This window comes from Bison bison, unplaced genomic scaffold (genome assembly GCF_000754665.1).
Source record: "Bison bison bison isolate TAMUID 2011002044 unplaced genomic scaffold, Bison_UMD1.0 scf7180017864038, whole genome shotgun sequence".
NCBI lineage: Eukaryota > Metazoa > Chordata > Mammalia > Artiodactyla > Bovidae > Bison > Bison bison.
Genome location: NW_011494610.1, coordinates 106,222 through 122,505, shown reverse-complemented (window position 1 = coordinate 122,505; position 16,284 = coordinate 106,222). Strand labels below are relative to the sequence as shown.

The following is a 16,284-nucleotide window of genomic DNA, read 5'->3' as shown; positions in this document are numbered from 1 at the left end:
TTTGGTTCATTCTGAAATCAGCCTGTTTCTTCCCCCACATGCTACTCATGACAATACCTTTACTCTTTGACAATGATTAAAGAACAGTGGTGCCTATCCAGTTAGGTGGTGCTGTGGTAAAGAATCCACCCATCAATGCAGGAGATGCAGGGATCTTTGATCCCTGAGTCAGGAAGATCCCCTGGAAAAGGAAATGGCAACCCACTCCAGGATTCTTGCCTGGAAAATCCCACTGACAGAGGAACCTGGCAGGTTACAGTCTGTAAGGTCATAAAGAATTGGACACAACTGAATGACTGAGCACGCACACACAATGAAAAGGGGTGGCCCAAAAAGAAGGAAGAGAAAGACAGAAGAGAGATGAATGGCAGGGAGAAAGAGACCCAGACAGAGGGAAATGCAAAGAAAAAGAGAGAAATAATAGGCAGTATAACAGAAAGGTGTCGAGAGAAGGAAAAACAAACAAAAAACAAAAGCAGTGTGAGAAAAATAAGCAGACCAAAATAGATATGTCAGGAGAAGAGTAAGATTAGAAAGAGACAAGAGAACTGGGATCTTCGTGATCTCCAAACTCCCCCTGGAAAACAGAAGATCCTGAAATCAAATATACCCTTCTGCTTAGGGGGTCTAGAAGCCCCTGACAAGCTTTGTTCTCCTCCCTGGTTGACCAGAAAGCCAGACAGCCTCAATGAGATGAGAAGAGGGAGCTGCCCATCAAAGAGCTCTTCCCCACAAGGGTTGACGTTGTGGGAGTCAGCTAGTCCCACTGACGGCCTCCGGGGCTTGTCGCTCTCCAGAAGAGGGAGTGTGGCTGGCTTGGCTCCAGTGATGTGTGGTTTCCTGGAGTGTCAAGGTAGGCCGGGGCAGCCAAAGTTCAGAAGCAGAAGCTGCAGAGCAGGAGTTCCTGGTTTTGGTGCTGCCAGCCAGGCGAGTCCCTCCTATAATGGGGTTCCTCAGAGTTTTGCCAATCCTGATACTATTCATTCTCTTGGGGGGTGTCCAGGAACCTGGGCTGGTGGAGGCATTCTTTCTAAGTAAGTATCAAAGTAAGTATCAAGGCAAGAATTGAAGACTCAGTCTTCCTAGTGGAGAAACTGAACTTGGCTGGGAGGAAGGAACAAAAATTTTTGCTGATAAGAAATGTGTTCCCCCACCTCTGTCTGGGATCCTGGGGGAGAAAGAACTGTATCCGGAGACCTCCTTTTAGCCCCTTTCCTCCTGGTTAAGATGTCCTTGGTGAATGCAGGAACCCGAGCCTGTGGCAACTGACTTCCCACCATAATTATGAAAGGGCTTCTTCCTGGAAGGGTTTGGATGAAACAGACTAAGGGAAGTTGGGAAAATTCCCCATAAGAAAGGCCACTCCCTGCCCCCAGCACCAGCTACATCAACTTCTAAGTCTTCTCACTGTAGCCTTCCAAAGTCTCCCCACCCCCACACCCGCACCTACAGGGGATCTTTGTCTTTGGGGTAAAGAAGGGTCTTTGAAGGTCCCCGGAAATGCTGACATAATGAAGACCCCTGCCATTAGCAGCAGAGAGAAAACTGAGCCCTCAGATAGCAGCGGAGCCACGCATGGCAGGGCCAAATCTTGTTCCACTCCCTGGTAGCCGTGTGAATTTGGCAAGTTTACAGCACCTCCTTTTTTACACAATGTGAATGGTGACAAAGCTTACTCAGAAGAGCTGTAAGGAGGGCTGAAGGGAAAAGAACAGGGACACAGCAAACACTCAGTCAGTACTGGTTATAATGATGAGCAGGAGGAGGATGGGGATGGCGGGTGGGGATGCTGCTGATGTCCCGGGCAGCTTGACAATGGCTTTACAAGGTTTGTCACATGAATCCTCAAAACAGCCCTCTCGGCAAAGGAAGAAAATCAAGGTTCAGGGACAGTTTCTGCCACACCGAGGGATGCACAGAATTCAAAAGCCCTGATTCCAGAAAGGGAGTTCGCAACCACTGAGAGCTGAAACCCCCCCTTCCCCCAGCCAGGGAACATCCAAATACGGAAAGGCCAAGTGACCAGAATAGTCCTGGGACGAGCATCTCTGTCCCTGGAACCTTATGGATGATGGGTTTAGAGATCAGATGTTGAGCAGTTATGTGGTTGGGAGTGGGGATATCGTTGGGGAAATTCTGAGCTCCCTGAAGGTGAGAGGTGAAGTGAAAACAGCTTCCCTCCTTTGGTGATGGTGTCCTGGCCCTGGGAAGGGAGGGCTCCAACCCCTTCAAGGTTCCAGATGAGTATATCCTTCTGTCCCTCAGGGCATTGTCCCCGAAACAGGGTAAGATGTGAAATACAAGAAAGAGACCTATGTACGAACAGCAGAGATTGCCCAAAGAAGATGAAATGTTGCCAGTTTAGCTGTGGAAAGAAATGTTTAGATATCGACAAAGGTAACTCACCAATCCCCTGGGTTATCTGACACCCTCACCCCTACGGCTACTTTCTGCCACCTGTGCTGGTATTGTCATACTCTTCCCCTAGCTTGTTGATGACTGGTCTCTGACCAAGAGACTAGATGCATCTTCAACTTGGCACAAATCCTGTCAATGCTGGGCTGGGGAGGGTGTTGACAGACGTGGGTTTCATCTCATTTCTGCCTCTATTTAGGTGTGTGATGTGAGTAATGTAATTTTTCCTCTAAGGGTCTTAGTTTTCCTGTTTCTAAGAAAGGTGTGAGTATTTTGTGATCCTCTGAGGTGCTGAGTAGCTATGGAAGTCTCATCAAATGCCAGCACGGTGGCAGGTGACATGATAGCTATAAAAAACGGGTATATGATCTGTATTTCCTAGCTTCTTTTCTGGTCTCTCTGTCTGTAGAAATTCTGGATGCCTCTCCTAGACATCTTTGATCTCTTACACTCTTTTCTCTCTGCCCTTATCATTGAGCTCTAAAGAAGACCTTGTTCATCAAGCATTATTCATTCATTAAACAAACATTTACTGTGGCCTTGACACCCGTGATGGGCTCCACTTGCTCAGTGTAGCCGGGGGGACAGGAAAGGAATCCGTGATTTAAGATCTGAAAGATGGATAGAAGGTAGGAAAAATGGAAGGGAAGACGTTTCTGGCACAGGGAACAGCATGTGCAAAGGCCCTGTGTGAGAAGACACCATCCTCAAGCTAGGAAGCCCAGAGAGCAGAGAAGAGCATGAGTATGGTAAGAGATGAGCACGATAAAGCTAGAGTAGGTAGAGAAAGCTCTGACAAGGCAGGGCCTTGCCAGTCAGAGTAAAGGATCTTGTCTCAATGTTAAAAGCAACAGACTATCTACATTCAAATCCCTTACCATCTATATGTGACCTTAGGGAAGTGACTTAGCCTCTCTGAGTCTCAGTTTGTTCATCTGAAAAATGAAGATGATAAGAGGACCTACCTCATAAGACTATGTGTTAATATATATCAAGTACTGAGAACAATGCCTGACCCTTTAATAACTGTGTGCTCATCGTGCTTCAGACTCTGAGGTTCTAAAGAACTCTATTTGTACCTCCTAGGGCTGTGCACAAAACAGCTGCTCAGTAAATGCTTCCGTTCAGGATTTTTTACTGTAAACATTCCTGAAATATCCATGCAGGATGAGTTCTGTGCCGTGTGCTAAAATTTTCATGCCTTTGCATCCCACTGTCCTCCCATCCCATGCCTTTGCACATGCTTGGAATGTTCCTTAGGAGGCAGACATCCAAACAGCTCTGCCCCTCAATCTCCCTGCAGATGTGTGCACTTTGCCAAAGGTTCCTGGCCCCTGCAACGCCTACTTTGTGCGCTGGTGGTATGATCAGCAAAAAGAAATCTGCTCCTCATTTATCTATGGAGGTTGCCAAGGGAACAATAACAACTTCCAATCTGAAAGTGTCTGCCATGCTATCTGCCCCCAGAGAAGTAAGTCCCAGTCTCCATGCTAACCTGGGCCACCCTGGGAGGCCTGGTGTTGACTAGTCCATTCCAGAAGCCTGGCAGTCTTGGGGCTTATGATCCAGAGGTAAGAATGCAGCTCACAGAAGGGTAAGTAGAGGATGTTTTGGGGAAGAGAGGGTGGGAAAGGGAGCAGTGGTCCAAGGGATGTGGGTGAATATGAAATGAATGGTGGGTACAGACAGAGTAAGCAGAGGTGGTGGAGTAGCTGAGATCAAGTCAGAAGAAGGCCCAGTGAACCGACCCAGAGCTGGGCGCCATGCACCAGCCAGTCGCTGCAGGCCTTAACTTCTATCAAACCTCGTCACTGATTCTTTTTATTTTCTTAAAGTGATTATAGCCAGGGCAACTACATGCTTTATTGACCAAATCAAGATACTTTTAAGAGCGAAAGGAGATGCCATTAATTATTACACTGGGAACAACAGGCATAAACTGGGACTATTGGAAAAACCAGAACACACGATCACTGTATGAGCCCCTGAAGACACTCCACTTCTGTTTTCTCTCCCTGTAAAATGATATAAAAATGACGCCATCTCCTTTCTTCCATTAATTGCAAGCTATGGTCCTGAAGGTGAGAAGGGCCCCAGCATCTCACCAGGACATCATTTTTCATCCTGTTGTCTTGCAGGGTCAGTCAGCTGGCTGGGATAAAGAAAGCTGGAACAACCTCCAGGATTTGGCTCTTATTCCAGGGATCTCTCCAGGTGTGTCTGACAGATGTTCCACGTTGGCTTCCACTGGTTGAATCTCAGCTGCGAAGACCTTGGCGGTTCCCTTGAGGAGCCCCATGATTTGCTTACATCCTTTACTCCAGCTCAGCTACTCTTCAAACACAATGACCTTTGCTCTTTGATCCCTTCTCAGTGTGTGACCCTATTTCTTCAACTTTCAGGGCCCCCATTTATCATTTGGAAACCTCCAGTTCACCCCAATAAAGCGCTCTGTGAGGTCTGAGTTCTCTGCGGCTGAATAATTCACATCTGTTCCCTCTGCAGAGAACACATCATTGGATCTCCCAGTGACACCAACGGAGTATGAAAGAAGAGTATGAAAATCCTGTAGAGGGCTGATGATATTTTTGTCCTGGTGCAATTGCCATAAATTTGCTTAAGAATGGAAACAGAGCAGGTCCAGGTTTTGTCTGGACTAAAGCTTGGAAGTTCCTTTAAAAGGGAATGCACACACAGCCCAGGGGGAGGCCGAGTCGGCTGGACCTGCCGGGGAGGCGGGGGCGCGAGAAGCAGGACAGGGAGGTTGGCAGGTGTGGGGTGTAGCGAGTGGCGTAGGGGACAGAGTTGCTCCCGGGTCCACGATGCAGCCCCCGGATGAGGCCGCAGTATTTACTTTATATGATCGGGCCCCATGGCTGGCGGCGCTGCTGGCCCGGAGCCTGAGACGATTATGAAAACGTGTCAGGCGAAATGAGGCCAGGGACCCGGGGGCTGGGAGGTTAGGGGGAGGCAGTTAGGCTAAGATTTGGGTGACGTTAGGGTGGCCCCTGCAAGCCCTGGTCGATGATGACGTGACCACTGCGCAGTCTGAGTTCTGGGAACTAGGTGATGGAGCGTGTGCTGAGAACGGACTGAGACCGAGAAAAAAGAAAAAAAAAGGAATGCACATTAAATTTAAAAGTGAATATTATTTCAAGTGAGAAAGGAAATTGCACCAATTGCAAAGTTTAAAAAGCTAGCTAGTACTACTAATTGCACAAAATCCATTTAGATGAATTATCCATTTTTTAAAATGTAGGACATTATTTCTGTAAAAGTCAATGTCTATGGAAAGATAATTCAGTCTTTGATTTACTGTGGCTGATCAAAAGATGACTATCTTTCTATTTTGATTATGGTGAGGGTGCATAAATAACAGCCATATGTGATAGTTGTGGTTCTCCCGCAGGTTTGTGCCCTAAAGATACAGGAATTTTAGTAAATTCTCCTTGTATAATTCCATCAAAAAAGAAGAAAATGTATGGTACATTTAAAATTGTACATAATGAATTATCAAGTATATTCTTGCTAGTAAAGAGCATCTGTTCTTGGGATGGGATGGGGGAGGGAGGTTCAAGAGAGAAGGAACATATGTACACCTGTGACTGATTTATGTTGATATATGACAGAAACTGAAGAGGAAAAGTTAAAATTTAACATAACCTCTTTCTCCCTCTGCCTCTGTAACTCAGCTTGCCCCTTGCAAATTGTAGATCATGTAGGTCACATAGTTTCAGAAAGTGGGGACTTGCAATACTAGGAACTGGAGTTTATTTCACTCACTCTTATCCTGCTCTTTGCAATTGCCCAACCCCTGCAAACCTGCTTAATCATGCCTGTCCAGGTCAGGCATCCCCCTACCCATCTTGACTGCTGTTCCCGCACACGCGAAACCCCTTTTTAGTTTAAACCAGCCTATTAACAGCTAGTGTTGCCCACTACAGTCTGTCTATAAAAATCTGTAATCCCTTTGTTCAGGGCTCAGAGCTTGGAGTGTTAACTCTTCTGGGCCCACCGGCGTAATAAACCTGAGTTTTCCGACTCTCTGAGTGTGGTGCTTGGTTTCTCGAATACTGGTTTCTGCAACAAACTAATGCAATATTGTAAAGTAATTATCCTCCAATTTAAAAAAAAAAGAACACCTGCTGTGAACAGGCTTCTGTAAGAACTAATTTTTTTCTCTTTATAGATTTATTTTTCTGATATTTGGAAGAATTGTTTGCAGAATGATTTTTCTTGCTCCATACATTTTAAACCTTATTTTCCCTCCACTATCCCATCCTTCTAGGTGCGTTTTGTACATTTTATTACAACACAACCTCTAGCCCCATTCCTTAGTGTCATGTGGGTGGTAGGAATGTTGCTTAGCACCATTTTGCACCAAGACAGATGGCAGCAATTTATGATACATAGAAACGTCATGGGAGTGTGTAATTTCCTTGGTCCTGTCTCCTCACAACAAAAATTTGAAGCAATGGATGTTAAAGCTCTCGGACAGACCGTGTCACAGCATCTTGTTACAGCTCAGTTTTATTTAGAAAATTAAAGGAAAATACATCCTCGGGGTGTGAAGGCATGCTGACCCAAAAGACGTGAAGAGAAGAGAGCGAGAGAGCCGGGGAGAGAGAGAGCGAGCGAGCGAGAGAGAGACCCCTGGCCCTTTGGCTCCTCTTTATTTGTTTTTTCTCCTCCCCCTGGGCCTGCCCTGTGTAGATTGGGCTAGCAGGAGTGTTGTTTGTTCTACCTGAGGACCTCACTCCGGTCCTCGGACATTCCTTTGTTCTATTTTCATGGACTTTTCCCTTCCTTGTCTTTTAGCCACTGCCATTCTGGACCCCTTTTTCCTATTCTAACTACCTAACAGAAATAACTGATGCACAGTACATAGATGTAGCATACATACATGAATGACTACTTAAACACAGGGGCTTCCCAGGTGGCCCTAGTAGTAAAGAACCAGCCTGCCAATGCAAGAGACATAAGAGATGGGGATTCGATCCCTAGGTTGGGAAGATCCCCTGGAGGAGGGCATGGCAACCCACTCCAGGATTCATGTCTAGAGAATCCCATGGACAGAGGAGCCTGGAGGGCTACAGCCCAGAGTGTCTCAAAGAGTCAGACATGACTGAAGCGACTTAGCATGCACACATCTAAATATATCCCACTAATTCCAAACTCAGGTGCTTCCCCAACTCAACTTCCTTTTAGCTGGATGCCATAAATATCACGGCGCAGGAGAGGGAAAGATGGAGTGGAAAGAGAAAGCAGGCTGGCTGGTTAAAAGATCTTGCTTTCAGAGATGATATGGAGCATACTACCTGGGCCACTCTCAGAGTCTTACAAGGGGTCTGTTCGAGTGAGGAGCCCTAAGGCTTGAGGCTTAATAGAGGGCAGCTCCGTCTTGGAAAGGGCTCATGCATCTGCCACAGAGAGGGAGGGGACCAACTACACTGAGATGATCACGCTAAAGAGGCTCCTGTAGGTGATCTGGTCCATAGCCCCAGAGAAGCTCTGCCTAAGGAGCAGCATCAGTCTCCAGCCACATGAATGAGCTCGAAACCCATCAGAGCCTCCAGCAAGCATCAACCCTATGAAGACCCCAAGAGAGGACCACCTGGCTGATTCCTTCCCATTTCCTCACCCACAAAAAATAAAATGTTTGTTTTAAACTACCAAGTTTGGGGAATTAAAAAAGTGCTTTATTTGGCTGCACCGGGTCTTAGTTGCATCATGCGGGATCTTGGTTGTGGCCCCTGGACTCTCTAGTTGTGACTGGTACACTCTGGAGCCCATGGGCTTTAGCCATTGTAGTGTGTGGGCTTAGCTGCTACGTGGCTTGCGGGGTCTTAGTTCCCTGACCAGGGATGGAATCTGCGTCCCCTGCATTGCAAGGCAGAATCTTAACTATTGGACCACCAGGGAAGTCCCTGGGGAAAGTTTATTTGCAGCAATTGGTAGATAATTGAAACAGATGAAATAAGGAAGTGAATAGAATGGAAGCAGGAAGTGGGGAGGGGAGAGGAAGAGGAAAGACATGGAGAAGCCCGGGTGAACAAAAAAAGGGGTCCCCAAAAGACAGGGCAAGGTAAGAGAAGGCAAGGCTTGAGAAGGGAGCCCCACAGCACACATCTTGCATGTCATTTTTGAATAAACGCCTTGTTTGCTTTGACTTGCACCAAGAGCTTCTAAAGAGAGTCTGGGGTACACTTACTGGTCAAGTAAGACCTATCATCTTCTCAACTCTCAGTTTCTCCCTCTTTAAAAAGGGCTGCTTAAATTTATGACTATTTCTGAAAATGATGTTAGCAAACACTTACATTAGGGTCACTTAGGGTCACTTACGGGGCTTCCCTGGTAGCTCAGTGTTAAAGAATTTGTTTGCCAATGCAGGAGCCACAGGACATGCAGGTTCAATTGCTGGGTCTGGAAGATCTGGAGGAGGGCATGGCAACACACTCCAGTATTCTTGCCCGGAGGCTCCCCATGGACAGAAGAGCCTGGCTGGTCACTTAGGGTAGGAAGGACTTGTCTAAAGTGTGGGTCCTCCAGAAATTGTCTTCTAAGAAATTGTCATCTCAAGAAGGAGAGTCCAGGAATCTTCAAGATCTAAGTGATTTTATCAGAACCTGTGGATGGAATGATACTTAAGGGGCAATCCATCAGTGAGAAAAAAAAAAAAAAAATAGAGGTTTAACATGTTTATTGGTGTCTGTTCCTGGTACAGAAGGACATTAGGAGAAAATACTAGAATCTTTGAAAGTTGGGGAGGATCAGGCAGGGTTGCGCTGCAGACCTCCAAAACACTGCTCATTTGGCGGTTTTGCAGAGTGACCACCTGGCCAAGTGGTCTTTGTGTGTGGTGTCTCCTACATTTACATTACTCTTGCCTTCACACCTCTGTTCTCCTGGGAAGCCTGTTCCAGTCCTGTGCATCTTTGTAATGCAGGCCAAATTACCAAAAAGTCATCATTAATCTGCATCCTAGGGGGAGAGCACTTCTCTGGGAATAAAGACGTGGAAATGAGTCTCAACTTTGCCCCTCATTGAATGTATGGCCCGGTTGGGACAGGGTAGGGTGGAGAGGTACTCCTCTCAGAATCTCAGTTTCCAATCTGTTAGATGAAAGTGGTGGACTAATATTCAGAGTATTTCTAAAGTTGAGAAAATATGGAAGCTCAGGAACCCTGCCAAATCCGAGAGGCAACTGATGCTTGTCCATCCCATAGGTAACTCTCAGTTCTTGATTGAAATTTACATGCATGAGCAATTGGAACAGAATCGTTCTGCCCTCATGGACCACAGAGGTCCTTGTAAATGGCCCAGTGTGCTTTGCGGATGACAGTGTCTGTACTCTGTGCTCAGACACTCCTGTGCAGAGCCCTCAGGGTTGAGCATAGGCCCTTATATGGAAGGTGCTGTGTCTCCTTGTTGTCAACTGTTTGCTCATTACCTTGCCCCTTAGAGCCCTACTCAAGAGGATACCTTGAGTAGGATTTTTAGGTGTTACTTGTGGTGGCAGGCAGACCCAGGACTCCTTATTTCCCTTCTCCTTCTCATTCTCTTTTCAAAACTACCTCCAGAGCCAGAAATGCCCAGAGGAAGCTGTGGATGGCTTGGAACCTCTGGGAATGAGCCGATAAAGGAGACTAAAGAGTTCTCACAGCCCAATAACTTTCCCCTCTTTTTTTTTTTTTTTTTTAACACATGTACAAATAGAAGCTTCTAGCAGGAAGCAGACTTGTCCTAAGTCATATAGCAAATCAATAACACATCTGGATCTAAAGTCCAGGTTTGAAGGGTAGCAAGGTGTTGCTCGGTGGCTCAGACTGTAGAGTCTGCATGCAACACAGGAGATTCAGGTTCGATTCCTGGGTCGGGAAGATCCTCTAGACAAGGGAATGGCTACCCACTCCAGTATTCTTGCCTGGAGAATTCCATCAACAGAGGAGCCTGGCAAGCCATAGTCCACAGGGTCACGAAGAGTTGAGTACAACTGAATGACTAACACGAGGTGTTGCCAGCTCCCACAGCCTAATGGGAAATCAAGGTGGACATAATGGCTATTTGTCATTTTTTTTTTTTTAATATTCAGCATCTTAATCTCATCCCTACAGATGAATCCTACAGATGAAGAATTCCCTATCCAGGGGAGTCTTGGAATGAGGTAAAACCAGCATTCCAATGTAAAGCTGAGAGGGTCAGACACTATCAGTCAGGGTTCATTAAAGGACACTGAAACCACCATATTTTGTATTTCAAACAGAGAGAATTAAAAAATATGAATTGGTTACATGAGTATTGGGAAGATGAAAGGCCAAAAGGAGGCGGGGCTGAGGCATCCATCACTCCTAGATTTGGGAGAATAAAAGATTTGGGGTTATCAGATCTAAAAGTTCATAGAAGGGGCCCAGGCATAGCTGGGGCTCACACTTTTGGAAGGACAGAGCTGGGGGCTGTGTGGTGGGCACTCAATCTTCTAAAATGCCCTGCGGCTGGTATTCGGCCCTCTGAAATGAGGGGAAGTTGGCTCCAGTGGTACTTGATCTACTGTGTCAGCAGGCAGAGCCAGCTGCTGGATTTCCAAGGAGGTGCAAATGTGTCTGGCTTGAAAAGTGATCTAGAGAGTGGAGCTCTAACTCTTTTCTGCTGCTGGAAAGATGCCGACGGGAGACAGAAAAAATCTTCTCCCTTCATCTCATCTGTCAGTTTTCTTTCAGAGTCTCCCATTCACAGAGTCTAACTGAAGGCAAACTTGCAAAAGAATAAGGGAGAACTTTGTTTGTAGAGAGCCCGTCCCCTGCAGAGCGAGGATGGACTTGGGGCTAGAAGGGAGGAGGTTATTGCTAGCATACTCTCTCTCCCAGCCTGTCTTGCAGCTTGTAAACAGGCACTAGTCTTGGGTTCAATCAGACGCCTCACTTAAAACACTGAGTTGGGAGCTAGGAAGCAAGAAGCAAGGATAAGAGGGAATCCATTCTGAGGGCAGCAGCAAGAGCAGAGAGCCTCATCCTGTTTCTGGGGGGCAGTGGGCATGATGGTAAAGGTGTTGGTACAAGATGGGTCTCTTCAGGGCTCTGATGATGTGGCCCTGGCTTTGTCGCCTTCCTTGTTCCCATCCATTCCCCTAATCTTATTTTCCTGTCCAGTTGGGCATCCTGCGAACCACCCAGAATTTGAAAAATAGATTTCCATCATGTTTAAAATAACCTGGATTGCATTTGTGTCTGGAGACCCTGACTGATATATGAGGACGGCACCTGGAAGAGTCTAGAAGTCCCAACGATCATAAAGCTCAGTCACTCAGTTGTGTCCAACTCTTTGTGACTCCATGGACTGAAGCCTGCCAGGCTCCTCTGTCTATGGAATTTTATAGGCGAGAACACTCGAGTGGGTTCTCCAGGGGATGGAATGTAACTTGAGTCTCTTTCATTTCCTGCATTGGCAGGCAGATTCTTTACCACTAGCACCACCTGGAAATCTCAGTGAGCACAGAGGACTTTTTTTCTCGTGACAGGTTGTCGGCCTAACGTGATGTGGTCCAATGAAGTCCTTCCACAACCGGTTCCTGAAGTTTGTCGTTGTGCTATGGGGCCCATATTCCTCTGGGTTAGGTTTTTCTTTGGAATGGGTGTCCTTTAGAGCATGAATACCCAGAAGTGAGTAACACTGAGGTCATTTACCCTCTTACTCTCTCGTTGCAAGGATATGGATATGATGAAAGAACTGGGGCTTGAGTGGAAATCAGAAAGAATATTCTCTTCAAAATAGCAGGGTAAAGCGAGACCACTTCCATGAATGGTAGAAAGAGCTGTGGGCTTAGGGAACTGGTCTCTAATGCTGGCCCCAGCCCTTGAACTATGTGACAGTGAATAAGTTGCTCTTCTCTCTGGGCGCTGGTATTACCACACCTGCACCGCTGGGAAAAGACAAAGGACCTTCCTCTGTAGACTCACCTGGGGCACTGCCTTGGCTGGAATCCTTCCCACCCCTAGTGAGGTTCAAAGCGATATCAATAGAGGTAGTGATGGGGGAAGAGTGGGCCTGGCAGAGCAACAGGAGGTCCAGAAAAACCCTGTAGACCACACACCTTCCAGGGAGGTCTGGGGCTCAAAACCCTTGTTCTACCTCCGCCTCTTGTCAGGTGAGCTGCACCCCAATGCAGTGTCATATTGGGAGGGGAGAATTGAGCCCTTATAACTGTCATCAAGACCTGGGTTTTGCGTTTGGAGGGCAGTTTTCACTCTCGATCAACAGGATGTATACTTCAGTATCCACAAGTACTGACATCTGAGCTGCTCTAAGACATCGCAGACACAGCTTCAGCAGGCTCTGTCAAGAAGATGAACAAACATTTTTAATGCCTTTTAAATACCTTATCTGCCTTTGAGTAGGTCAAGGATTTTTTTTTTTTCCTTCCTTTTTTAAGCCACATACCTAAGGCAGTGGCTCACCAACACTAGTACATTGAGAACTCAGAGATTCTAGACTTTTCCAAACAAAACAAATAATAAACAAGCAAAAAACAAACTTAAAAGAAAGGTCCCAAGGTAATTCTGATATGTTACAAGTTTGGAACTATTGGCCTAACACCTTTTCCATTTAATATCACAATTCCTGATAAATATTAAAAAATGCAGAGCGTATCATTTCTAATTCATCATATTTATACTTCTGTACTCCTTCTGCTATTAATTTTGAGACTAAAGATTCTTCCTTCTTGATCTGCCATTCCTGATAAGTATTGTCCAGTGGAGAACATCTCATACTTGTTTCATCATATTTATCTTTTGCACTACTTTCCCTCCCTTTTCTCTTTACCACCTACTTTTGGCATATTAATTCATCAAGCAAAATGAAGACGGACTTACTCAGTGTTCTTTCAAGATCACTGAGCAAGTGAAAAGAGGACATCAGAAGAAGGCTAAGCTTCAGTGAACTTTATTTTTCATGGCTGGAGAAGCTCCCTATCTTCCTCTCAATCCGTGCTGCTGCTGCTGCTAAGTCACTTCAGTCGTGTCCGACTCTGTGTGACCCCATAGACGGCAGCCACCAGGCTCCCCCATCCCTGGGATTCTCCAGGCAAGAACACTGGAGTGGGTCTCAACCCCCTACCCAAAGTTAATACATTGGTGAACCTGGTCGAGTCAGGCTCCTCTCTCCCTCATTTCGTGAGCTATAGCCTTATTGGTCTTATTTCAGTTTCTCAAATGTGCAGAGCTCCTTTCCATCCCAAAGCATCCATGTAAGCTGGTCCACATTATGTGGATTCCTCTCTCTCTGAGTCTTCAGGCATCCTATACTTCTCTGTGATGGCCCTTATCATGGTATGAAGCTAAATATTTTAAAAAATTGAACCATAGTTTATTTGGGTTTCCTTGGTGGCTCAGATGGTAAAGAATCTGCCTGCAATGCAGGAGACCTGGGTTTGAACCCTGGGTCAGGAAGATCCCCTGGAGGAGGGAACAACCACCCACTTCAGTGTTCTTGCCTGGAGAATTCCATGAATGGAGGAGCCTGGCTGGGTATACAGTCCATAGGGGCTCAAAGAGTTGGACACGACTGAGTGACTGACACTTTGGGGCTTCCCAAGCGGCACTAGTGGTAAAGAACCCATCTGCCAATGCAGGAGATAGAAGAGACTCAGCTTTGATCCCTGGGTTGGGAAAATCCCTTGGAGGAGGGCATGTCAACCTACTCCAGTATTCTTGCCTGGAGAACCCCCACAGACAGAGGAGCCTGGCGGGCAATAGGCATAGGGTTGGAAAGAGCTGGACACGACTGAAGTGACTCAGCATGCACTTAGGTTTGATTTACAATGTTGTGTTACTTTCAGGTGTACAGCAAAATGATTAATATATACAAATATTATTATATATTACATATATATTATACATGTATATAATACATATATTCTTTTTAAGATTCTATTCCCTTACAGGTTATATTCTTTTCCCTTACAGGTTATATATTCCCAATATATTACAACATATTGAGTATAGTTACATGTACTATACAATAGGTCCTTGTTGGTTATCTATTTCGTGTATTGTAGTGAATGTATGTTGATCCCAACCTCTTAATTCATCCCTCCCTGCCCTTTCCGCTTTGGTAACCATACATTTATTTTCTACGTCTGTTGGCCTATTTATGTTTTGCAGATAAATTCATTTGTATGGTTTTCTCAGATTCCACACACAAGCCAGGTCATGGTATTTGTCTTTCTCTGTCTGACTTACGTCACTTAGTGTGATAATCTCTAGGTCCACCCATGTTGTGGCAAAAGGCATCATTTCATTCTTTTTATGGCTGAGTAATATTCCGCTGTTACTGAGCTATTAAATCAGCCATATAACTATGACTGATTTGCACAGTTGTGCCTCCCTCTTGAGTCTGCCTCTCCTCCCCACTGCCCCTGATCCCACCCCTCCAGGTCATCACAGAGCACCAGGCTGGGCTCTTATTGTTATACAGCAACTCCTTATTAGCTATCTGTTTCACACACGATAGTGTATGTATGTCAATGCAACTTTCTCCATTCGTCCCACTCTTTCCTTCCCTTACTGTGTCCACAATCTGTTCTCTATATCTGCGTCTCCATTCCTTCCCTGCAAAGAGGTCATCAATACCATTTTCCAGATCCTGTATTTATGAATTAATATACTATACTTGTTTTTCTCTTTCTGACTTACTTCACTCAAATAACACACTCTAGGTTCATCCTCCTCACTATAACTGACTCAAATTTTATCAGCATTAGGTCAATAGATGTACACGCAATCCTATGTACATCCTAAACTCAGGATCTCTAAAATCTCTCTGCCATCCCAAACATGACTCTATGAGTTCCTCTACTCCATGACTTCATTTCCCCAAGAATAAAGCCCTGAAGTGGATAGACATTGAGTTCATGGAGAAGTGATGGTCTCTCTGGGGTATGAAAATGATGGAGGGGAATGTCCTTTCTGCAGGACAGAGGTCCTTGGCAGGGTAGTGGTAGAATGACACAGTATAATGGTTTAACAAAGGCTTGGGTCACAGAAACATAAGTTACCCCCCAGACGGATCAATTATGAACTAAATAAACTTGGGCATGTCTCACAATGTCTGTGGGTCATGGTTTCCTCATCTGTGAAAAACGCAAAATGATAAAACCTGAGCCACAGAGTTTTTGTGAAGGTCACACAAGATGATTTATGTGAGGTGCATAGCATACTCCCTGGTATGCTGGAGATATTTCATGACCGAAAAAGGACTAGTATGAGAACAAACAGTGCAAAATGCAGGCATTGCTTCACGGGGTCAACCACTCAGATGCAAACTGTATAGAGTCACAACTCCCAGGAAAATGGCCAGGCTGGAGCTGTGGGAACTCACTGTGTCTCAGGGAGAATTTCAACCTCCTGAGTTTTAGGGACATTTTCTTCCCTCCACTGAAGACCCTAGTCATATGCAAGCCATTTGGCATGGAATGCTAAAAATTATCCCCTGCTAAAATTCTCACTTGTCTTTCTGAAGACATAAATTGATTTCCCTGGTGGCACAGTGGATGGGAATCCACCTGCTCATGCAGGGGACACAAGTTTGGCTTGGTCCTGAAGGATCCCACATGCCACAGAGCAACTAAGCTTGTGACCACAACTGCTGAGCCTGTGTGCCAGAGAGCCAGTGCTCTACAACAAGAGACGCCCCCACACCACAACTAGAGAAAAGCCTGCACAGCAATGAAGACCCAACACTATCAAAAAAAAAATAAAATAAATTGACTCTGCTTTTAAAGTAATCAAGCTTATTTCCCCCTTCTGGACATTTATTTTGAACATAAATAAGGTTGAAACAAAAATAAAATCTCCTGGTATGTGTGCGTGTGTG

General features: G+C 45.6%; 1 protein-coding gene across 1 annotated transcript; it reads left to right on the top strand.

Moving 5' to 3' along the window:
* Positions 1-943: 943 nt before the first annotated feature.
* LOC104985093 (WAP four-disulfide core domain protein 6A-like) lies at positions 944-4,976 on the top strand. The gene is made up of 4 exons (XM_010835104.1): positions 944-1,034; positions 2,266-2,397; positions 3,719-3,886; positions 4,921-4,976. The coding sequence occupies exons 1-4, from the start codon at positions 944-946 to the stop codon at positions 4,974-4,976; spliced, it is 447 nt and encodes a 148-aa protein (XP_010833406.1).
* Positions 4,977-16,284: the final 11,308 nt, after the last annotated feature.

Bases quoted from the DNA above. Each gene is read 5' to 3' on its own strand.
- LOC104985093 (XM_010835104.1), top strand. From the start codon at position 944: ATGGGGTTCCTCAGAGTTTTGCCAATCCTGATACTATTCATTCTCTTG. The intron at 1,035-2,265 runs GTAAGTATCAAA...TCTGTCCCTCAG, and splicing joins GGTGGAGGCATTCTTTCTAA to GGCATTGTCCCCGAAACAGG. The intron at 3,887-4,920 runs GTAAGTCCCAGT...TTCCCTCTGCAG, and splicing joins TGCTATCTGCCCCCAGAGAA to AGAACACATCATTGGATCTC.